Here is a 26,545-nt window from a genome sequence, read left to right on the forward strand (position 1 = left end):
TAAATAAAACATGTAAATGCAATCAAAATTATTTTCTCATTAATGAAACGTTTCTGATGATATATTATGTGGTTATAGTTGTTTCGAAACAATTCTTTGCAGTAAAACTCTTTTGTTTCATGGTAACTCATAAGGTTTTGTGTTCTTTTTAACCTTTTCCATGCGCTTTATGATCTTCTCCTCTTCCTTTCTTTTTTCCAGCTCTGTCTTTTCCATCTCTTCCTCTCTTTCCCTTATTTTCAATTCCTTTTGCCACTAAAAGATTTGAAATAGATTATTAGCAACTCTCTCTACTCTTTTATTATAAACTCATTGAGACACATTAACAACAACAAAAACTCTCAATACTAAAGGTAACTTAGATTGACACCCAGTGGTTGAACTAGGTATTGCAGTTCAAATACTAAACGACTCCACTCAAACGCAGGTTCCAAGACTGACGACACCAACATGATAGAGTGTGCATTATTATGGCGCCTACACCAACTACACAAGGTAAAGGCATTTTAGTTCAAACAATCACCGGAAACTTCTAATTTACAAACGGTTTCTATTTCTCTGAACAGCAGTATAAACCACTACAGATCACCTCAGGTACTGATTATGTGCTTTTTTTCAGTGTTAATGCTACCAATGTGAGCTTGAATATCATTTTACATGACATTTATTGCCTTACTGAAAGCAGCAGCAGAACGTTTACCTCAGATCTTGAAAATAAAAGTGCAAACCAACTGGACTATTCACTATTCATGAAAGGCTGTATTTAAATGTTTCTGTCATGTTGTATCCATGGGCGTTGCTAGGCCTATTTTAGGGGGGCTGTGACTCCCCTGTTTTTCTACTCAGCCCCCCTGAAACTTTTGCGATTAATAAATTATCGTGTCAGTCCCCTTTAAATTTGATATGAAAACAGCGGAAGAATTTGGCTCAATTTGATCAGCAAACCACATGTATATAAAATTGTTTATATATATATATATATATATATATATATATATATATATATATATATATATATATATATATATATATATATATATATATATATATATATATATAAAATTGTTTTTGTTATTATTTTTTTTATTATTATTATTATTATTATTATTATTATTATTATTATTATTTATTTTTATTTTTTAACCTCAGGAGCTAAGCCCCTCTAAAATGAAAATCCTAAAATCGCCCCTGGTTGTGTCTGATTGCTTATCACTTGAAGTGTTGTTAGTACATTGGCTGCATCCGAAATCACATACTTCCATACTATATAGTACGCTTAAAACTGTTTAAAACTAAATTCGAAGATCAGTATGCGAGAAGAACCCAAACGAATTACTACTGGCGAGATTCTGAAGTGTGCATCTGATGGACGCTACACTATCCCATGATGCCCGACAAAGGAATTCATGAATGGGAGTGAAGCGACGCAACTCACGTGGGTAGGTCACATGATAATGACAAAATGGCGGATGTAGTAAATCGAGTTCCATTCATACTGCTCACATTCATTCAGTATAGAAAGTATTTTTCTAACAGCCGAGTAGTACATTTAAAATCAAATGCAGTACCTATAGAGTAGTAGGCTTTTCGGACACAGCCATTGTGTTACAATGTATGCTGCTCAGCTAATGTTTAGATTGTTAATAGTTAAATTATACATGCTACTGTTCTGCAGAGGTCACATTTATGTACATTGTAGGAGCCTTCAAAACTCAAATGAAATAAGGTGTGTTTTCCACCAAGGCAACACAGAGTGCTGAAATACAATTGGGTAAAATGGCAGTGGGCAGGTTATATAGAGACCAAAACAAAGACAGACTTTCTGACACGGAAAGCACATTTTCAAAATAACTGACTTCATCGTTGTTTTTCAGATAAACAAGAATGCTCATTGGCTTGTTTCGTAAATATCTGAAAACATGTTATGGTATTTTTAAGATTCGGTCAAAAACAGCACCTTTAACCTAGTTATAAACACTTAGCATTGTGGCTAGCTGACTGATTACTTAGACTCAAAGGGAATTCAGTACTTACTTGATCTTCCACAACTTTAATCAGATCGAGGTCAGTCCTGGTTCTCAGGTCCATATGAGAAGCTCCATGTTGACCCTGTCTGAACACACACGATACATATTTGAAATAGAAAAAAAAATGAATAAAAATCAGCGCTGTGGAGATACTGTGACATGGCATTTTGATGTTTAATAAAAAGTTATGTGTAGAAAATGATTACTACCCTAAGACTCCCACTTAAACCTCATTTAGTGGAGCAAGTTTATATACCAAATGTTTTAACACTGAATGCATATTAAAATATATTATTCAAGGATCACTATGAAGCACCAAAATACTAAATAATTTAATACTTATACTTAGCCTCTATTCAAGACATTTTATTCATCTATCAACAAGAAATGATTTAACATTTAAAATGCCATAATATTTTGCATCATCAAATTTTCCTCTTATCTTCAGCATATCATGGGCATGAGGTTTCATTGTTTCTAAAAGGTTTACCTGTCTTTTGTTCCATTACTCATAACCAACCCAAACAATATACCATTTTAAGCTAAAACTGTCAGTAAAGTCGTTTTGTTAAGCTTTTCAACATGAAAACTTGTTAAAGTATACTTTAAGATCCCACAATGAGATTTGAAAGAGTAAATAAAGAGAAAACACCAGTGAAAGCACAGTATGTGACAGTGGTAAAATCTTTAAAAAACAGTGTTGATGTTCTTAGTAAGTATTAAATATTAGCCTATGGATATATACAACTATATACATATAGACAACTAGTAAATAGGTCCTATTATGCTCTTTTGCAAAGTCTCGATTCTGTTTGAGGGTGTACAAAAACATGCTCTCATGATTGGTGATTGGAAAAACATTATTGTTTTTGCATAATTTTAATAATCACAATACGTTTCTCCACAGACTGGCACAAACAGCTCAATTAGTTCTGGGTTAGATGAAAGCCCACCTTCCAAAAAATAAATGTGTTGATTGATTAGCTGTCCCAGTGCAAGGTGATTGGTGAATGGCTTAGATATTGTTTTAGAATTGTTACCTACGCCGCTTGACAAAGATGAATACATTACTTGTCAGTGATGTTTTTATTGCTTGTTTAATGTTGTCACTTGTTTTAATTGATTAAAAAAAGTTTGATTTGGTTTGAATACATGTATGTACTAGCAAAACAAGATTTCACTGGCATTGTAAGGTTTGTATAATATACACTAATGTTTATGAATATTCATTCTTTCATTCAATCATTTTCTTTTTGGCTTAGTCCCTTTATTAATCAGGGGTCGCCACAGTGGAATGAACCGCCAACCGCCCTTCCAGCCACAACCCAACACTGGGAAACAGCCACACATGGTTGCATTCACACACATACACTACAGACAATTCAGCTTATTCAATTCACCTATAGCACGTCTTTGGACTGTGGAGGAAACCGGAGCACTCGGAGGAAACCCACACCAACACGCGGAGAACATACAAACTCCACACAAAAATGGCAACTGACCCAGGCGAGGATCGAACCAGCGACCTTGTTGTGAGGCGATCATGCTACCTACATAATCTGATTATGTGTGTTATTCACAACAGATAAACACTGTTTATGAAGCTGTAACATCTACACTATTCTTCTCCAAGTTAAACTACACCTTCATGAAATGAGTATTCTTGTTGTAAATCCAGCATGCTTGAATCTCTCCAATGCAGTGCAGGTTAACATGGTGGCATCTATCAGCCATCATAGATCAACTAATATAACTATTTTTATTCAACAAAATACATGTTCTTACATTTATATGAATCGAAATTTTAAATATTTCACAATATGATCAATTTTAGCTGGGAATATTGGTCAAAAGGATTTCACAGACTCTGCACACACCAATAATAAGGCATGATAGTGGTAACCTTATTGTTGCTTTGCCTGTCCTTATCCCTAAACCATCTGATTTTCCGTAGGCGGAATTTGGGCTTAGTGAAATCATTAAAGGGCACCTATGATCAAAATCAACTTTTGTAAGCTGTTTGGACAGAACTATCTGTATGTATAGTGTGTCCACTGTCATACTGGAGTGATATAAACCCAACAAGTCTCTTTTTTAAGATTAATGACATTAAAATAGGACCCAAATCCCAGTGATTTTGAGGCCCACCGCAACGTGACGTAGGACAGTGGTTTTTCCTGCTTACCGAATTGATTGACATGCGCTATGTTTCTATAATAACATGTATACACATGTCCACAGAACATTTTTAGCAAACAAACTGGAATTAAAATATTTGTTAGAACTCTCTGTGATTTTTTAGAACTTTTATAATTTTAAAAGGGTTTTAAAACAGAGCATGTTTAATAAGGGAGTAAAATTGCTATGTAATTCTCAACCACTATAATCACCACAGCCATACAGTGTGTGTATGTGGGGCGACGCAGTGGCGCAGTAGGTAGTGCTCTCGCCTCACAGCAAGAAGGTCGCTAGTTCGAGCCTCGGCTGAGTCAGTTGGCGTTTCTGTGTGGAGTTTGCATGCTCTCCCTGCGTTCGAGTGGGTTTCCTCCGGGTGCTCCGGTTTCCCCCACAGTCGAAAGACATGCTGGTGAATTGGTGAATTGGGTAGGCTAAATTGTCCGTAGTGTATGTGTGTATGAATAAGTGTGTATGTGTTTCCCAGTGATGGGTTGCAGCTGGAAGGGCATCTGCTGCATAAAACAAATGCTGGATAAGTTGTCGGTTCATTCCGCTGTGGTGACCCAGATTAATAGAGGGACTAAGCCGAAAAAAATGAATGAATGAATGAATGAATGTGTGTGTACTGCAAACGACATGTGTGAGACTCATCATTTCAGAAAGGCTTGAATAAACACCACAAATACATGAAATAAACTTACTTTTGACTAATGAACTGTATTTCAGCTCATTTCCGTCAACATTGGGAAAATAAGGCATTATAAGATTGACATCTTTAGATGTTATTGTTATTGTGTATATGTCTGTTCAAACATGCACCCAAAACCCAGACTTTCGCTGGGTTTTGAATCTGTTTACAGAATCTGTTTGGGAAACAGCGTCTATTTATCACTATGGAGTGCGTCAGCTGATAGTCACGCACAGCTATATAACTGTTTTGAGGATTGCATAGGAGGGGTGATGGCATCTGTAATGAAAAGGGAATCGCACCGTTTTTATATTTATTTCAACATGTTTTCATGCGTAAATAAAATGATAGCACAGAACAGACCCACATTTAAGAGCAAGGGTGTCCCCTGGTGGTTCGGCGGTATAGGTTGCGTATAGAGAGGATCGGCTCTTTAAAGTTTCTTGACACCCTTCATAGAAAGACTAAAAACGGGAGAAATACGGGAAAATACCTTTACGGGATGATGAAAGGATAGAACTGTAAAATATGGGAGCATCCCGGGAAAATGGAAGGGTTGACAGGTATGTTTCAGCTTCATCTGAGTCTGTCTCTGTCGCTGATGGCTGTAACTTTACAGACACATTTTGGAGACACCAAAGGCTTATCTTACATCTTGTAAAAGGGATAAAATAGGTGCTCTTTAAATCGTTGTAGTCCAAATGAGCAATTCGTTGTAGTTCTTGAAAATAATTTTTTTTTTTAAATATCTCCCTTTAAAGTGGACTTTGAGAATTTATATCTTAGTATATGTTTTATACTTAAACCTTAAAAGTACACACTGACTACATTTAAAAATAGGGAAAAAAGCACAATAGGACCCCGATAAAATTGTAGCCGAAAGAACTACAAAAACTTGGTACTATTAAACTATGTTATCATACCAGTTGTAATATTTAAAAGAAAAGGCCAATAACCTTGGTGTCTTGCAGGCGTCTTTAGTAAAGATGTGGGGTGTGTTTGACTCTGTCCGCCTTCTTCCAGCCCAGGCTGTGAGTTTGGGGGGTTTTACTCTGTGCCGCTGGTCAGCAGACTGAGCACTGAATTGAACTGGAGGGCAGATTTCGGAAAGAGCATGTGCCAAACGCCTAGGGATCTGTTTGCTCACTGCACATACACATGCATTATCTGTGCGTGAACTCCTCATCCTCTCTCTGTGCTTCTCCAGGAGCCTTTTATCACCCTGGAAAAAAAGATAATAACAGGGAAAAAGTGCAGGTCCTATTGATCATACGAAGGCTTGAATTAAGATTCTGTTCTTGACTCGTCTGATTTTATGGGGGGTCAGAGTTTAATGCAGTGTTGCAGTAGATGAATGTTTAAAAGCACTACACTGTGCTTTAGTGTTTTGTTCATATTCAGATGTGCTTTTTTTTCTGATGCCTCACGAACTCTCTATTATCATGTCACCTCAGTGTTGGACATATTACAGCTTTTTTATATTTTAGACAGAATCTGCATAAGCCTCATGCATTATTCATCTGGCTTTTTTTTTAGTTGCTTGTTTGTATTTTGTAGATAGTGCTGTAAAGACTCCATGAATTTGCCGTGAAGCTCTAAATTGAGCTCAGGTACATTCTGTTTCCACTGATCATTCTTGAGATGTTTCAGCAGCTTAATTGAAGGTCACCTGTGGTAAATTCAGTTGATAGGACATGATTTGAAAAGGCATACACCTGTCTATACAAGGTCCCAGGGTTGTCAAAGCACAAACCAAGCATGAAGACAAAGGAATTGTCGGTAGACAAGACAGGATTGTCTCGAGGCACAAGGCAGGGAAGGTTACAGAAAAATGTCTGCTACTCTGAAAGTTTCAATAAGCACAGTGCCCTCCATCATCCGTAAGTGGAAGATGTTTGGAACCACCAGGACTCTTCCTAGAGCTGGCCGGCCATCTAAGCTGAGTGATCGGGGGAGAAGGGCCTTAGTCAGGGAAGTGATCAATAACCCGACGGTCACTCTGTCTGAGCTCCAGCGTTCTTCTGTGGAGAGAGCAGAACCTTACAGAAGGACAACCTTCTGTGCAGCAATCCATCAATCAGGCTTGTATGGTCAAATTCTCTGGTCTGATGAGGCTAAAATTAAACACTTTGGAGTGAATGCCAGGCGTTACATTTAGAGAAAACCAGGCACCGCTAATACCATCCCTGCAGTGAAGCATGGTGGTGGCAGCATCATGCTGTGGGGATGTTTTTCAGCAGCAGGAACTGGAAGATTAGTCAGGATAGAGGGAAAGATGAATGCAGCAATGTACAGAGACATCCTGAATGAAAATCTGCTTCAGAGTGCTCTTGACCTCTGACTGGGGCGATGGTTCTTCATCCAGCAGGGCAATGACCCAAAGCACACCGTCAAAATATCAACAGAATGGCTTCACAACAACTCCTTGGATGTCCTTGAGTGGCCCAGCCAGAGCCCAGACATACAGCCTATTGAGCATCTCTGGAGAGATCTGAAAATGGCTGTAGGCAGTCACTTCCCATCCAACCTGATAGAGCTTGAGAGGTGCTGCAAAGAGGAATGGGCAAAAATTCCCAAAGACGGGTGTGCCAAGCTTTGGCATCACATTCAAAAAGACTTGAGGCTGTAATTGCTGCCAAAGATGCAACGACAAAGTATTGAGCAAAGGCTGTGAATACTTCTGTACATGTGATATTTCAGGTTTTTTTATTTTTAATAAATTTGCAACAGTTTCAAAAAAATCTTTTTTTACATTATCATTATGGGGTATTGTGTGTAGAATTTTGAGGAAATAATTTAATCCATTTTGGAATAAGTCTGTAACAGAAAAATGTGGAAAAAGTGATGAATACTTTCCGGATGCACTGTATCTTTAAAACTTTGCAAATCTTTTACATTTGCAAATGCACAGAATTAAAAGTAATAATTGAAAAAACGTAATAAGGGCTCTTGAGTGTTTGCAGCGTAGCAGCAAGAAGCAGGAGTACCTCAATGATTGTTGCAGCATTGATGACACAGGGGTTTGTCTCCTGGTTTAGATGTTTCTGTAGTGCTGACCAAGCCATGTTCCTCAGATCTTCCTGAAGAGTGATCCTTTGGCTAATCTGAACCAAACCCTGAACCACAATATACCTCAGCCTCCATTTGTCTTCATGCACTAAACAAACAGATATCTCTTTTTACTTTCAGGATATTATCAAAGACATTTCAGGATATTATCAAAGAAAGTACTTTCTGCAAATAGTTCAGTAAATGTTAGTTGTCGTTGAGTTCACAAACTAATAATTGGTTCAGTTTTTCATGTTAACAACATACTAAAAAATGATTCACAACAATATACAGTGCATCTGGAAAGTATTCATAGTGCTTCACTTTTTCAAAAATTTTATGTCACAGCCTTAATCCAAAATGGATTAAATTAATTTATTTCCTCAAAATTCTACACACAATAGCCCATAATGACAATGTGAAAAAAGATTTTTTTTAATTGTTGCAAATTTATTAAAAAAAAAAAAACCTGAAAAATCACATGTATATAAGTATTCACAGCCTTTGCTCAATACTTTGTAGCAATTACAGACTCAAGTCTTTTTGAATATGATGCCACAAGCTTGGCACACCTGTCTTTTGGAATTTTTGGTAATTCCTCTTTGCAGTACCTCTCAATCAGGTTGGATGGGAAGTGACGGTGTACAGCCATTTTCAGATCTCTCCAGAGATGTTCAATAGGATTTATGTCTGGGCTCTCAAGGACATTTACCGAGTTGTTGTGAAGCCACTCCATTGATGTTTTGACGGTGTGCTTTGGGTCATTGTCCTGCTGGAAGATGAACCGTCACCATAGTCTGAGGTCAAGAGAACTCTGAAACAGGTTTTAATTTAGGATGTCTCTGTACATTGCTGCATTCATCTTTCCCTCTATCCTGACTAGTCTTCCAGTTCCTGCTGCTGAAAAACATCCTTACAGCATGATGCTGCCACCACCACTTGCTTCACTGTAGGGATGGTATTAGCCTGGTGATGAGGGGTGCCTGGTTTTCTCCAAACGTAACGACTGGCATTCACGCCAAAGAGTTCAATTTTAGTCTCACCAGACCAGAGAAATTTGTTTCTTATGGTCTGAGAGTCCTTCAGATACATTTTGGCAAATTCTAGGCGGGGAGTGGCTTTCGTCGGGCCGCTCTACCATACAGGCCTGATTGGTGGATTGCTGCACAGATGGTTGTCCTTCTGTAAGGTTCTTCTCTCTCCACAGAAGTTATTGATCACCTCCCTGACTAAGGCCCTTCTCCCCGATTACTCTGCTATTGTGTGTAGACTTTTAAAGAAATAAATAAATTTTACTCATTTTGGAATAAGGCTGCAACATAAAAAAATGTGAAGCACTATGAATACTTTCTAGATGCACTGTATTTTGTCTGAACAGTTCAAAATCTATTTCTTTCACAAAATTAACATGCTGGGTGCTTCAAAAATGGCTATTAAATGAAAACTAAATTGCTATCAGTCTCCGAAAATGATAAAGAGGATTTTTAATCATCAGTTCTGCTTCAATTGGACTTTGGGAATCATTCAATTCTATTATCCATTCAATGGACATTACTGGAACTCCACTTCACTGGTTTGAGTCTTACATTACCAGCAGGTTACCTTACCTTTCAGGGTTGCCTGATGAAGAGATGCATCCATATAAACTGGTCATGGGGATTCCTCAGGGTTCAGTTCTAGGACCCTTTCTCTTCTTAATTTACACCACATTGCTGGGACCCATGATTTAAGCATATGGTTTGCTTACCATTGTTTAGCTGATAACACACAGCTCTAGTGTTTAATTTCAATGTTTCAACAGTAGCTGCATGGATCTCACACTTCCTGGAGAACATCACAGCATGGATGAAAAATCATCACCTGCAGCTTAATCTGGCAAAATCTGAGCTTCTTCTCTTACTTGCAACTCCACATCATAATTTCACCATACAGCTGGGATGATCCACAATTATCACTTAATTTCAGTCAGGAAGGTTTGCTCTACCTAACATTAGAAAGATCAGCCCTTCCTCAAAGAGCAGAATGAACAACTTCTTGTCCAAGCGCTTTTTATTTCTAGGCTGACTATTGCAATGATCTCCTGGCTGGATTTCCATCATGTGTGGTTATTCCATCTCCTGCACAGGCTATGGGTTGAAGCTTGCATCAAGTTCAAAATATCCTTTTACCTCCTTCCTACAAGCACTGCCTCGTGGTACCATCTCAGAAAGACGTTTAGACTGTCTAGAACCATTTAATTTACTGTTCTTTGCTGGTGGAATGAAGCTTCCCAATTCAATGCGGACTGCTGAATGCCTGACAACAATATAAAGACACTCTTCTGTGAGAACTTAACTACATGCCCCTAAAATCGGCTTTTCGTGTATTCCTCAATTCCTTCCTATTCAAGCTTGTATTTCTCTAAGAGTATAACAGCACTTCTGAGTATTGCCTCTTTATGATGAATAATTTGATGCCTTTGTAAGTTGACTTACCATTTGTAAGTCACTTTGAATAAAAGCATCTGCTAAATGAGTAAAAGTTACATGTAACAATGTAACAATCAAAAATCCAGGCCAAAACCATGCACTCACTGCAACTTTCAGACACCATCTTTACTTTCTAGCTTAGCTGTCACAGAATTTAAAGCAGAGGGCTGTGAGATATCAAAGGCAGCTAAGGATATATCTATGCTGCCTTCAAAAATTGATCAGATGAAAATACCTCGGGAGACAGGAAGTGAAGCTAACACTGGAATCGAACATTCCTTGATGCCTTCCTACCTTAAAATGCATCTGAAGGCAGCATTTTTTCCAGCTTTCAAACACAACCCTAAACTCCCTGTAGGAACAGGTTTGGACCCCCCGTGTACTAACAGCTCGCACACACATAAAGCCTACGTTGGTGTTAAAAAAAAGTCCTGACTGGATTTACTAAAGACACAGTAAAAAAAAAAATATTTTTGCAGCTGACCTTATCGTACACTACCTGACAAAAGTTTTAGGTACAATAATAACTTGACTTCTTGTTGATCATTTGGCATCAGAAATTGCTTATATGAAAGGCAAAGGCCTCTGGATTACGCTTATTTTACCAAAATATGATCATGCCTTGATTTTTAATAATTTAATTAGGACAGTAAGGTCTGACTTTGTTTAGAAAAAAAGTCTTGTTACTTAACAGAAAAAAAATGTACAGTATAGAATATAAAGTCATGGTGCAGTGGAAAAAAAATATTGTGTATGACTCCCATGAGCTTGGAGGACTGCATCCATGGAATTGCAAAGAAAGCATTCTTGCAGGATTCCCAGAGTTCATCAAGATTCTTTGGATTCATCTTCAATGCCTCCTCCTCCATCTTACCCCAGACATGCTCAATAATGTTCATGTCTGGTGAATGGACTGGCCATTCTTGGAGCACCTTGACTTTCTTTGCATTCAGGAACTTTGATGTGGAGGCTGAAGAATGAGAAGCACTATCCTGCTGAAGAATTTGCCCTCTCCTGTGGTTTGTAATGTAATAGGCATTGTTGTTGCTATCCACTCTGCAGATCTCTCGCATGCCTCGTAACCCTAAACCATGATGTTTTCTTCATCAACCTTGACTGATTTCTGTGACAATCTTGGGTTCATCCGGGTTCCAATAGGTCTTCAGCAGTACCAGTGATGATTGGGATGCAGATCAACAGATGATTCATCTGAAAAATATACCTTCTGACACTTTTCCAAATGATCAACTAGAAATCAAGTCATTATTTGTTGCTCTTACAACTGGGATTGACGACAAGACTTTTGTCAAGTAGTGTATATGCATTTGCATTTCAGACACAAACTCTATAGGAAAAAAGTAAATAAATGATGCATCAGTGGTGTTTGTGCCAGGATTTAATGGCCATTTTGTGCCTGTGCTGTTAGTAGATTACACACATCTGATTGTAATAGGCACTACACTGCTTCGTTTGTAACCTAATTTGCACTGCTCTTTGAAGATTGCATTGTTCATTATGAAAATGAGCTGTGTCTGCATATTGTCAATAGATCACCTGCAGAACTTTCCACTGGTGATTTTATGGGATTGAAAAATTCACACTAATAAGCTATTTAGTAAATCTAGCCCTTTGTGTGCACATCTATTGAGCTTACGTTGTTTTAGCAAGGTTATAAGTCCTCCGTAACATCTGGGGGTAGTAGAGTTTGACTTTCCATTTAATGCGGTTTTCTTAATTTCAGTACAGTGGCTGTTCTGGCAAATGTTGATCAAAATGGAGCAGAATATGTGCTCCAATTGCCATGGCCAGGATGCTGTCTGTGATGCCATTTCCTGCATAACAAATAATAATAAAAAAAAAACATTACTTTCGCACATTTTTACAAATCATACATTTTTTATAAAACCTTAAAAAGGTATAGTTCATCCCAAAATTAAAATTCTGTCATGTACTCATTATCCACTTGTTCTAAACCTGTTCGAGTTTTCATTTTTTATTGTAAGATTCTGTTATTTATCAAATTAGTCACCAAGGCCAATGGTAAAATGCTGTTTTTTTTTTTTTAAATACATTCAAATGCCACTCTTGAATATGTGTTTGTGGCCAAATATTGAACAAACAATGGGCTTAGACACACCATATATATTTACCAACAACACACAAGCCTCTCTTACAAATAAGCACTGAAAGTATGATCACTTGACCTATGGTTTTTGTGCAGTGTTGCCAAAATTGCCAGGAGTACAAATGTTACTATTTACCCTACATGTAGGGCAAGTTGTAACAAACAGAGGGTTAGTTGTGACACATGCTTAAAAAAAACAGATTTCACACAACTTTAAATAGTATATTTCCTCAGTACTTAACTCAAATTTGTTTCATTCTAAATAGCACAGCATGTGTATTTATTTATCTGTTGGATAAATGCATTTGGATTTATCTGCATTGTTATACAATGCATTTCTTTGCATTATTAGCAATACAATTTATTTTTTATATTAAAAAATGTTTTCTATTAAAAACATTTTTATATACAAATCCTCAAAATTACACTCAAAATTCAACAATTATTTTGTTTGTTTAATTGGTGTCCAACAGTGTGTGGCTTATTTGTAACACCCTGTTACAATTAACCCCGCTGTGTCATGTTTTTTGGCTTGCAGTCACTGTGGGTTTTTTATGTTTCAAAACGGTTCTATCTTTTAGCCTAGAATATGGTAATCACAACAATATAAGATTTTACTAACATACTTTCATGGATTTAAAAAAAAAATAGATGATAAAAAAATACTTTTATGGTGAAAAAAAAATTGTTTCTCTTATGTTTTATATTTAAATTTCACCAAACTTTTACAATAATTGGCAGGAAGATGTCTGCGGACACTGTGGTGAAAACCTCAGAAGCATGCCATGGTTAACCCTGAGTAAATAGCTTAAAACTCTGCGTTACTTTGTACCCCGTGCTCCCCTATGTGTATAATCTGTGTTTAGTATGTCTTTATTATGTATTAATCGTTTAAATCATGACATATGAAATATAACGCAACACAGTGATGACTGATAGTCATCAATTTGATTGACAGCTTTGTATTAACATGTCTTTGTAGTAATGGGTATAATCATGTGCAAAACAACTGGGATTAAAAGATCTGTTCAGCTCTCTGTGATTATCAATCATCATCATCTGCGATCAAGACAGATTTTTACAAGTTTAAAATGTTTTTAAATCAGGGCATGTTTGTAATGAATTACAGCGATTTCACCGTCTTTAATCACCACAGCTGCATGTCAGTACAATTATAAAAGAAGATATCCATACAGCAGTGGATATTAACATGTATCCGGTTACATTTGCCGTGCAAACACAGTGCAAAGTTGAACGCACGTGCTGTGTGTGTGTGCGTAAAATTTGTAATGACATTGTGTGTGACTCATCATGGAACTCCACAACAAATACATCAAATAATCATTGGGAAACTTCTTATTGTAGTATTTCTCACAAACATTACGTGAGATCTGCTTCATGTCTGTCACTGTGCTGTTTATCTGACGCAGCCAAGGCAGAGATTGAGGTACACTCTGACATGCACGTGGGAATGGTGGGCGGAGAGAACTAACATTAAATGCACAAATGGCAAAAACAGCTGCTATCTGTTCAGAGCAAAAAGTCCAATATTATGAAAGGTGTAGTAAATAATATGATGGGTGTTTTGAGCTGAAATTTTACAGATCCTGGACACAAAATAATTAGCTTAAATCTTGAAAAAGGGATAAACAAAAAATACTATGGAAGTCAATGGCTGCTGCTGTTATTCAGAAAATAACGAGAGAATTTTCATTGTTGGGTGAAATATCCTTTAAGGATACCTTATACCTTTAAGGATTTATAAAAAAAATATGCATGAATTTACAAAAACCAACGATCTTTGATCAACGATCAAAAAGGGGATATATAGATCTTCATTTGTGTGTGAAGACAATTACTGAAGTTTTGAGTGCTTTACAAATTGAAGGTGTCCAGCCCAGCACAGAGTATTATTTTGAATATTCAATAAATTCTGTTGCAAAATATATATTTTACATACAAGCTTTATCTTTTAACTGAGTTTTAAATATGACTATGTGAATGCTACGTGAACTAGAAATAAATATGATTTTGAACATGAATCAAGAGAACCAAACTACAAGTGAAACACAATCTAACTTGCTGATAATATTATAAAAACGTACACTTTTGTACTTTTTAGGTCCTAATATGTACACTTAAGGTACCAGTTGGTACTTTTACCGTTATAGACCAATTCTGGTTAAATGTGTACTTTTTAAAAGTAAAAACAATTGACAGCCCCACTCAGCAGGCACCCCATCGCCTGCCTGTAATTGATGTTGCACCCCAAGGTTGCTGGATGTTGCAAATGATTGGAAATGAAAATCGGATTGACATCAGAACTCAATGTCAGGCTGACGTCAATGTCCAACATCAGACAGACATTATTTTTTGGTTACTCTCCAACACAACCTAAAAACAACAAAATATCAACATCTAATGATGTTACAGCTTGACATTATGTGTACGTTACCACTATGAGGTCTATACCTGATGATTTAATGTAAGTAATTGACATCAATATGGCATTGGTTTAAGACGTTGACTTGACGTTGAATTTGTCACAACACAACCTAAAATCAACCAAGTATCAAAGTCATTTCACATCCATTATTGGACATCAAAATAACATTGTCAGACGCTGCCTGCCTAAATCTAACCCAATTGTAACGTCTTATGACGTTGTGTGTTGGGTGCTGGGCAGTGACAGATCTTGTAGATTTATTTCTGAGAATATAAACAATAAACTACCAATAGCAGAAGAGCAGACATCGAAATAACATCAAATTGACATATAACATTAACATCAAAAACATGTGCAAAATATATTAAATCAGATTAAAATCGAGGACTGCTTTTTGATACCAATGCTAGATGACAGTTGATGCCGTTTTGATTCATGTTAGATGTTAATTTGATGTCGTTTTGACATCAAGGTAGTTTACATACATTGTTGGGATGCAAAATCCAGTGTGAATTTGGAATTGAAGCTTTCAGATGTATAAAACTTTTCTTATATCATAATACTTTTTATGTCGTTATTTTGGTGGTCAAGAGGGCATCAATGTGTCGATGTCAAATAAACGTCAAGGTCTTGACATCAAATCAATTGATTGTATTATCAAACATGGTTTTTTTACATGTTTTGGCATTAAGGAGCCTGCTGGGTTGTACATTGCGTAAATCCTATTTATTTAAGCAATGTATTGAAAGCATTTTATTTTACCTGTCTTTGAGTCATGTGAAGATTCATAAGTGCTTGAAGGCACAGCATACTAGATTTGGCAGCCTCTCCCAGAATCATCAGTCCTAACCCACACTCGACCCTGAGAAGAGGAAGATTTTTTTTAACGTATAGTTCCACCTATAAACTGCTCACATAACATAAAAAACCTGTGAAAAATATCTCACAAACAATTGACGCACCAGTTGTCATGCTGAAGCTTATCTCTCAGCAACATAAGCTGTTTGATCACTTGAGGGAGCTGAGTGGCATTGTTTTGCACACAGTGATAGCTGAGAAGGCACTGCAGTAGGACCTGGTTAACACCATGCTCTTGTGCTTCCACAGAGACCTGCCAATCAAATACATCTTCCATTCACTGAATCGTTCAGCACTCCTGCACTGATAGTTGACCTATAGCTTTCAAACCTGCGCTGCATTGTCCTCTGTAAGTCTGAGACCACACAGAACCTCCCAGACGCGCAGCATCAACTGAACAGCAAATAACATGTCGGGGAACTCTTGGTAGCATGTCTCACACTTCACCAGCTCTGTCAACAGATAAAGACAGCTGTAAAGTTTATATGCATTGCAGTGATTCCACCAAGACTGAAACTTCATCTGCCATTAGTTTTTGATTGTAGAGCAAATACAGCACTATGGATGTGACATTTAAAAAACTTAAAACATATATCAACATAGAAAGTATACACTCACCGGCCACTTTATTATGTACACCTGTCCAAATGCTCATAAAAGCAAATTTCTAATCAGCCAGTCACATGGCAGCAACTCAATGAATTTAGGCACGTAGACATGGTCAAGACAATCTGTATTTCAGAGTATTTCAGAAACGGCTGATCTATTGGGATTTTCAGGTACAACCATCTCTAGGGTTTACAGAGAATGGTCTGAAAAAGAGAAAATATCCAGTAAGCGGCAGTTCTGTTGGCACAAATGCCTTGTTGATGCCAGAGGTCAGAGGAGAATGGCCAGACTGGTTCAAGCTGATAGAAAGGCAACAGTGACTCAAATAATCGCTCATTACAACCGAGGTGTGCAGAAGAGCATCTCTGAAACACAACACATCCAACCTTGAAGCGGATGGGCTACAGCAGCAGAAGACCACACCGGGTGTCACTAAGAACAGGAATCTGAGGCTACATTTTGCACAGGCTCACCAAAATTGGACTATAGAAGATTGGAAAAACAATGACTAGCCTGATGGGTCTCGATTTCTGCTGCAACATTCGGATGGTAGGGTCAGAATTTGGCGTCAACAACATGAAAGCAGGGCACCATCATGCCTTGTGCCAATGGTTCAGCTTGGTGGCGGTGGTGTAATTGTGTAGGGGATATTTTCTTAGCACACTTTGAGCCCATTAGTTGTAATTGAGCATTGTGTCAACGCCACAGCCTACCTTAGTATAGTTGCTGACCATGTCCATCCCTTTATGATGACAGTGTACCCATCTTCTGCTACTTCCAACAGTATAATGTGTCATGTTACAAAGCGCAAATCATCTCAGACTGGTTTCTTTGAACGTGAGAATGAGTTCACGGTACTCAAATGGCCTCCACAGTCACCAGAACACAATCCAATAGAGCACCTTTGGGATGTGGTGGAATGGAAGAGTCACATAATGGATGTGCAGCAGACAAATCTGCAGCAACTGCGAGATACTATCATGCCAATATGGACCAAAATCTCTGAGGATTATTTCCAGTACCTTGTTGAATCGATGCCACTAAGGATTAGGGCAGTGCTGAAGGCAAAAGGGGGTCCAACCAAGTACTAGTAAGGTGAACCTAATAAAGTGACCGGTGAGTGTATGTTAACATTATGTTGAAGCATCTATTTATATTTTCCAAAACAACTAACCACAGAGTTATGTGGTCTGGAAAAATATCAATCTGTAAATTTTTTTTTATATATTTTTAATGAGGAAAATAAACATGCATTATAGACATGACCAAAAAAAGTATGCAAGTTTACAGTATACAACATACTTTGTTAAAAATCTGTGAATTAAAACTGCACAACCCAAAAGAAATAATGCTGATCAAAAAGATAAGAGTTGGCTTTCTATGAAACAAAAATGATTGATTTTATTACATTGAGGAAAAGCTTCATTATGGATGTGACACCTCACCATTATGGATGTGACAGATGTGAAATTGGCACTTGTGTGACTTTGGTAAATCAAATATAATTGTCTGAAAACATTGACAGAGGCACTTGAGTATTTTTAAAGTACTGTAAAATACAAGCCTAAGCCAACAACATAGAAAGTTTCACTATTTTGGTAATAACTTTACTTTTTTATGAGAAGGTTGACATTTGCTAGGAATTACTCTGTAGTATTTTTTAGCTACAAAACTCAATATTTCATTTGAATAAAATATAACATGCATCACATCACATATTTATAGAGGTCTGTTTTTGATACATAAAAAAAATCATCATCATTCTTTGTTAAAGGGCACCTATTTTACCTCTTTTACAAGATGTAAGATAAGACTTAGGAGTCTCCAGAATATGTCTGTAAAGTTTCGGCTCTAAATACCCATCAGATAATTTATTATATACTATAGAATCTCCCCATTTTGGTTTCTGAGGACAATGTTGTTTTTTTTCCGTAGCCTGTGGCTTTAAATCCAAATGAATTGCTTCTCCCCACCCACCGCTCCGACATGTGTGTCTGCTTCTCATGCGCTATGTCAGATAAACAGCACAGTGATAGAGACAGACAGGGATGAAGCTGAAATACAGCTCATTTGTCAAAAATATAGAGTAAGTTTGTTTCATGTATTTGATGTATTTGTGGTGGGGGATTCAAGCCTTTCTGAAATGATGAGTCACACAAAATGACGTTTGCAGTACACTCACACACACGCATTAACATTTATTGACACCATGCAGCCGTGATGATTATGGTGGTTAAGAATTACACAGTGATTTTACTCTATTACAAACATTCTCTGTTTTAAAACATTTTATACGCGAGTTGTAACATGTTTTAATCCCAGTTTCTTTGCAAAAAATGTTCTGTGGACATGTGCATACATGCTATTATGGAGACAAGCACCTGTCAATCAATTTGGGGGGTGGGGAAAACCACACTCCTACATCACGTTGTGGTGGGCCTCAAAATCACTGGGATTTGGGTCCCATTTTAACATCAGGAAATTAAAAAAAAGAGACTTGTTGTGTTTATATCACCACAATATGACAGTGGACACACTATACCTACACACAGTTCTGTCCAAACAGCTTACAAAAGATAATTTTCATCATAGGTGCCCTTTAAATCAAGGTTAGTTTTATGGAAAAAAATGTATTATAAAATAGAAACACTGTAACATATTATAACATGAGTTTACTTATTAATGTAAATTGTCAATATTTATTAAATACAAACTAGTATGTCAGAAATTCAAAATTGTAAAAATGCAGCATTCCACAAAATTCATTCATATTTTCCCAACACAAATCAAATAAGCTTACAAATTTAAGTGGATTGAACATAAACAATTAAGTTGTCCCCCCCAAAAAAAAAACTAAAGAATTGTGTTATTTTAGCTCATTTTATCTTAGTTTGAACAAGTAGCAGAAATATTTTGTGTTTGTTTTCCTTCAAAATCTTTAAATCAAATTTATCTTATAATTATTATTTACAAAGTCAAAATTTTCACTTTTACGTAATTTTTACTTTTGATGTAAAAATTACAACATTTAATCTTATTATATTATAAGTATTTCTTAATTTAATTGTTATGCCATAATTATGACTTAATTATTTTTAAGGACTTAATTATGATTTATTAAACATAAAAAAAATATATGGAGGTAAGAATTGGCTTCCCCATATATCATGCACGTCATGATTTTGCCAAGTATGATGCACTCCTGGATTAACATCTATGTTGATTCTGGAACATAATTTTTGTTTTTTAACATTTTCAACAGAATATAAAAAAAAGGTACGCAAACTTAAATACCAACTGCAATGTTTTCACAAACTCAAATATCAGTGATACACAAAATCATTTTAATTGAAACTCAGTGATGAATAAGAGCAATAAGATAACCTCATACCTTTTAACCTGTGAAGATACATGTTGCTTAGCTCTTGTCCATTCATACCGGTTAGTTGAAAGATGAACAGCCTCAAAGACACCAAATAACCAAGCTGTAAAACGAAACGTCAGTTCAGTTCATATCAAAACATTTACTATATATTATTAGATATATTTTTAATTAACATTTATATTTTTGGTTCATTTAATACTACACATATACTCAAGTTCTATTTGCCACATTTTTGTCAGAAATGTGAACAGTTTTATCTGTAGTCAACATACACACACAGACACACACAGACACACACACACACACACACACACACACACACACACACACGCGCACACACACACACAAAAAATGTCAAATCTGTCAGTACTGATAAGACATTAAATTTATGAAACTTTGTAAAATTTTACAGTACTTGTCCGAAGATTGGAAGCATACAAATTTATTCAAGCTATTGCAACATTCTTTTCCATTTTAAATAGTTTTTAGAAATTTATTTTTGAGATTCAAGATCTATTATTATTTGTGCTAAATCATGAACTATGGTTTCTATTATCAATGTTGATTTTTTTTCTTTGTAATATATATCTGGAAATGATTGTACAGTTTGATATAGATTCATGGGGGAAAAAAAAAAGTGGATGAAATTTGAAATATAATTCAAATATATATATTTGAAGTGCGCTCTTGTGTATTCCTCTGCTTGTAAATTCATAACACTTGCGTTCGGTTCATGAGATCAGCCAGATCAGTGAGTACTGATTCAATTCACCTGTTCTGTATGTCTTTGGACTGTGGGAGAAACCGGAGGAAACCAACACGATCACGGGGAGAACATGCAAACTCCACCTGTTGGGTGTTTGAGACGTATGCCTCACTATATGGGTCATAAGAACAGGATGTGTGTTTGGATATAACTTTTTGACAACACGTTATTATTTTTCATTTATTTGTTTGCTGGAAATTAGAACTGAATTTAGAAATAGTTTTGATACAAATATTTGCGCTTAACAAACAAAATTAAATATGTGGGCTAATGGATGTCTTCAGTGTAGTGCATACAACACCGTTTCCTTTTCTACGTAAGTAAAAGAGTAAAAAGTAAAGAGAAAGTCAACAGGCCAAATGGAGGAGGCTTATTCTTTATCCTCACTGCAGATGGTCTGTTTAACTGTTAAACCTTAAAATAGCAAAAGTGGATTCGAAAACACCCGAATGCTTTTGCGCCAAGCACTTTAGACTTTGAGCCTAGATCATTAAAATAGAGCCCATAGAGCAGGGGTCACCAATCTCGGTCCTGGAGGGCCGGTGTCCCTGCAGGGTTTAGCTCCAACTTGCCTCAACACACCTGCCTGGATGTTTCAAATACACCTAGTAAGACCTTGATTAGCTTGATCAGGTGCGTTTGATTAGGGTTGGAGCTAAAATCTGCAGGACACCGGCCCTCCAGGAACAAGTTTGGTGACCACTGCCATAGAGTGTTGCATTTACCTGCAGCATCTTCTTCTCATATGAACATGGCTGTTCTGACAGAGTTGTGTTTGAGCAAAGGAAATGCTGGACTGATTCTACCAGGTGGAAGAGCACAGGGATCTGATCTGCGTGAAAGGGTGCATGATCCAGTGACACCACCAGGACATCCAGTGAATCTGACCAAAAAAAAAAAAAAAAAAAAACACACACACACACAAAACATGCACTGACTTCATAATTTGTGTTCTCTTACAAAGCAAAAAAAACCTTATGTTTTGAAAAAACAAAACAAAAACAAAAAAAAAAAACAGCATAAACAACCTTATTTAGCATTCAGCATAATATCGAAACTCATAAAGGTCTGAAACCACCTGAGGGTGAATACATTCAAATTTTGGAGTGAACTATCCCTTTAAAACCCCTTGTAAACAGAAAACTCTAATGGTTTAATTTTGAAGTACTATTAAAACATTACAAACCATTTCCAATATGTCTGAGGAAGGTCGTATCACCAAAACGTTACATTTAATTTAATAAATCGTTTAGCAAGTAGTGTGCAGGATTGCTTGTTTTAGTTGCACATACTTTGACGTCGATTTTCTTTCCAATCGCACCTATGCTTCAGGTGTGTTGAGTTTGAGTTGATTAACATTTTTAATAAACTTTGTGTTAAGCTACTCTTTCTTCCCTGTGTGTTTTTTCATTTAATTTATCAACGTATCGCAGTTATCTCTTCGTTAAATCTGACATTTAAAACGATAACAATCGTTCTGAGTAGGCTGCTGGAGACCTCTCGTTTTTTTATAACAGAATGTGTAACAAGATGTAACATCTGATTAATTTGTAAAAAAGGACACTGTCAGTCATTGACACACCATTTCTAACGTTTCCATTGCTCAAGCTCAGCAGGAGAAGCTGTGTCCAGGCCCTTGGGAGATCAACATGTTTGCCTTCACCAACAGCTGTGAACCCTGCAAGGCGCTGAGAACAAACAGAGAAAGAGAATCGCTGCAGTAACAGTTTAGTCCAGTATTTTATTGTTGGATATTTGGCTCCACCTCGTGGCTGGACAGATGCGTCAAATATCATTAAAGGGATAGTTCACAAAAACAAACAAAAAATGTCATCATGTACTCACTCTCTTTACCTGTTTCCAGCACCTTTGACATTTTTTTTCTGCTTTTGAACATAAAAGAAGATATTTTGAAGAAAGCTGGAAACCTGTAACCATTGACTCCTTACACACTAGAAAATTTCCTGAACAACTTTACTGGTAAATTCAAATATGTGCTGTTCACACAAGCACGGACGTTCTGGATTTTTTTTCTGGAAAGACCATGAATTCCCACATCCATTCCAAAATAAAGCCCTAACCCTATCCATAAAAAAAGGTTTAAATGGCCATGCTTGTATTTGTAAACATAAAGGGAGTCACATGGTTGATGGTTTCACTTTTATTTCAAACTTTAGCATTCATGTAGCTGCTTTTGTCCCAGATACAGACCAAAACTATAGAAAAATCGCTACCATCTGAAGGCAGAAGCGCTAACAACAGGTAACAGCTTTGATGTTTCATTTGACTAAATTACAAATGCTGATGATGTAAAGGAACATTTCGCATGTCGAGATATATTTCAGTGTGCCGTGGATTGTGAGATACTTTTTAAAATGAAAGACTACCGGTGTTGCAGGCTACTCAAATCTGACTGACCAGAGCGCTCCTTCACATGCACACGCCTCACGCAGCTGAACACAGAGTGCGCAGGTAAACTCACGGCAGTTTATCACACGCATTTTATCGATCATTTTTTCCACAGTTGACACTATAAAACGTTATCTGACTAACAGGCAGCAGCTAAATGTGTCTGGTGAAGGATTCAAAGGCTTTTATTTTCATAAATGGATGTGAATGAATGTTCTGATTGAATGGAATAGACGTCTCACGTCAGTCCATTCTTTCTGGCAATTTTCCTTCTGTGTTCACATTACAGACTGTAAAAGATACGGACATAGTATCCGTGACATCACCCATAGGTTTCTTAAAAACGCAAAAGAAGCTACACGTAGGCGTGGCCAACCGTCGCCATTTTGTTCGTGCGTCATCGCACCGACTGTGGGATACCAAACAAGAGCAAAGTGGCGGAGTGTGAGCGGAGCTACAGACACCAGGCTTTTCTTTGGGAGAAATGCTTAATACTTCATGACCTGTGAGATGTTTGTGATTTGACCACATGTGCTTGGTTGTGTACTATTTCAATAAAGTGTTTAGTCTTTTTAAAACACTGTTGTAATACATTGAGCCACTAAACATTGTTCTTATGATGTTTTTCAAAAGGAGGAAAACGCAAATTACTTCCAATTACTTCAAATATAGTCTGTGTTAGTAATTGCAAGTCTATTGATGAAACCCAGGCATAAAACTGTATGACAACGTTTCAGATGACTGTTCAATAGCCTACAGCTAATCAATCTGTCACATTCTGGAGTGCTTTACAGGTCTAAAGAAAATTATATATGATAAATAAAAAAACATTTATAGAGATGATATGTATATAATTTCCCCAGGTCACGCGAATGGTTTGTGAGCACAATTAAGTGCACACAGCATGCTATAGTATCTGATAATTGTAGGAAATCATTTCAAAAAGCAACTGACTGTGTAAAGCCACGTAAACAAAAACACAAAAATATGATGTATATACCAAGTTTAATGGATAATCAGCCGGAATCAGCGATGGTGACAAGACAGCGAGCAGTGAGACCAAGCTGTTACTCAAGTGCCCATGCCCTTAATTATGCAGACTTACTAAAACTTAATAAAAACTAAACGAATGAGTTATAAAAAAAATTCATCCTCCTCACAGTTGTCATGAAGGGTAATATTATAGCTATATGCACCAAAATCATCTTTTATACCAGGCTATAAACATGTTTTATCAGCTGTAAAATTGGCCAATTTACCATTGCAGTCAGTCAGAAATCATCTGGATTTCCTGGAGCCAACCCCCAAAGGCGAATCAATGAATTGCAGTTTTAGTTACTTCTGTATTGGCTTCCCGAGGGAGAGCGGGAGGTTGACGCTGGTTCACACAGAGCAGCATTCGGGAAATTGTAATGTTACAACTTCTCTTTCCGGCAAAACAAATTTACCATTTTTTTTAAAAAGAGCCTGTTAACACATGACCCATTTCCAGAAAACTGCAGTGATTTTCCAGAAAAGTCTGTATCTGTGAAAGGGTTTATTGACTTCATAATATTCATTTGGAAATGGAAGTCAATGGTTGCAGGTTTTCATCTTTCTTCAAAATACCTTCTTTAGTATTTAACAAAGAAACTCATAAAGCTTTAAAACTGCTTGAGGGTGAGAAAATAATGAGTAAATTAAAAATCTGGGGTGAACTATCCCCTTAAAACCTCTTGAAAATAGTTTGGATGTCAATGGATGATATTTATACAGTGGTGGAGAGAGTACTGAAAAAGCTTACTTAAGTAAAAGTTACATTACTTGCCTAAAAATGTTGTGTGAGTAAAGTAAAAGTACCTGTTGTAAATATTACTCAAAGTATGAGTAAAAAGTAGCTCTTTTAAAAGTACTCATGAGTAGTGAGTAATGAGTATTATGCTGTTAAAAGCTGATGCATTTACATGTAATTTGTGGATGTGTGTGTAAACGTAACATTTTGTGGTGCATTCAGTTATTGCCCCGCAGGCATATGTCATAAGATGTTAATATTAGCTTAGATTTAGGTTGTGATGTCAGGTGACCAAAATTCAATGTCAAGCCAGCATAAGGAAAACGTTAATTTGACATCCAATAACGACATCAAATGATGTTGATATTTGGTTGATTTTAGGTTGTTAGAAAGTGACCAAAATCCAATGTCGAGCCAACATTTTAAACCAACATCCTATTGACGTCAAATACTGACATTTATTCATCAGTTATGGCAACCAAAATCCAACGTCTGATAGATGTCATAGTGGTAACGTTGACACAACATCAAGTTGTAACATTAGATGTTGATATTTGGTCGATTTTAGGTTTGACGTCAACTCGATTTTAATTTCCAAACAAAATGCAGCATCCCCATAATATTAGGGTACAATGTCAATCTGACGGCATGTTGACTTCTTGTGCCTGCTGGGTGTTTAAGGCCATTTTGGTCATCATACAGTAAATATCTGTCATCTTCTCGTCAGTGACATGCATCTAAACAGTCTCTGGGTCAATGTGTGTAAAGATTTTGAACATCTTCTTGGACACTTTGAGTGCTTCAAAACAGTTTGCTGTAATGTAAATCGAACATGTCTTGAAGTAGTTCAGTATGATGCGAATTACCTTCTATATGCGATTTGATTGGACAAGAATCACAGGACTGATTTTTCTAATTTCCATAGACAAGAAAAAAAATAATGTAGTGACTGCAAGTTAAAGGAAAGTAGTGGAGTAAAAGTACCAATACAGCACTAAAAATGTACTCAAGGAAAAGTAGAAGTACACATTTTTTAAACTACTTAGTAAATTACAATTTCTGAGAAAAACTACTTAATTACAGTACTTTGAGTATTTGTAATTAGTTACTTTACACCACTGTGTGTGTGTGTGTATATATATATATATATATATATATATATATATATATATATATATATATATATATATATATATATATACTAATGTATATATACTAATGTGTGTGAAACAATTGAATACCTTCCATCGACTAAGGAATTCTTTTGCAAGGTTTTCATATTGTTCCTGCTCCTTGCTACCTTGCGCTTGGTTGTATTTTTCAATAAAGTATTCTGCTGTTTCAAGGGGATTTCTGTAAAAAAGGAAAAAAATATTTACATATTTACTGTAAATTTTTGTGTTACTACTACTACTACAACTACTACTAACGTAATTATAATAATTATAATATAGTTGAATGCATAAATAATTCATTTTTGGATATTAGCAAATCATTTACTTACCTTTTGACTTTTATACCTACCTTTTGCGCTTTATTCTAGCAGTAACATTTCCAGTTTCTTCTGCCTTTTTTCTGTGACGTTTTATTAATTCCTCGAGTTGAGATTGAGAAACTATTCCTAAATGATGTTTAATTGGAATTTTGAGTATAGGCATACTGATAATTCAGCACAGTCACACAACCAGAGGCTATAATAAAAAAGCACGCAACGCAAAAGCCTGGTTGAAATGTTGCCATGGTTACTTTGTCAACAACACTATAGAA

The 26,545-nt window shown here is 36.4% G+C and overlaps 1 protein-coding gene across 1 annotated transcript; it reads right to left on the reverse strand.

Moving 5' to 3' along the window:
• Positions 1–117: 117 nt before the first annotated feature.
• Positions 118–26,436, reverse strand: tmem232 (transmembrane protein 232). The gene is made up of 13 exons (XM_056457154.1): positions 26,303–26,436; positions 26,020–26,131; positions 22,181–22,286; positions 21,324–21,481; positions 19,839–19,932; positions 16,169–16,290; positions 15,943–16,091; positions 15,743–15,842; positions 12,064–12,241; positions 7,881–8,050; positions 5,850–6,115; positions 2,035–2,113; positions 118–255 (listed from the first exon to the last, which is right to left on the reverse strand). Exons 1-13 carry the CDS (start codon positions 26,434–26,436, stop codon positions 118–120), a joined length of 1,806 nt encoding a protein of 601 aa, XP_056313129.1.
• Positions 26,437–26,545: the final 109 nt, after the last annotated feature.

The sequence above is a fragment of the Danio aesculapii genome, chromosome 5 (assembly GCF_903798145.1).
Source record: "Danio aesculapii chromosome 5, fDanAes4.1, whole genome shotgun sequence".
In the NCBI taxonomy this organism is placed as follows: domain Eukaryota; kingdom Metazoa; phylum Chordata; class Actinopteri; order Cypriniformes; family Danionidae; genus Danio; species Danio aesculapii.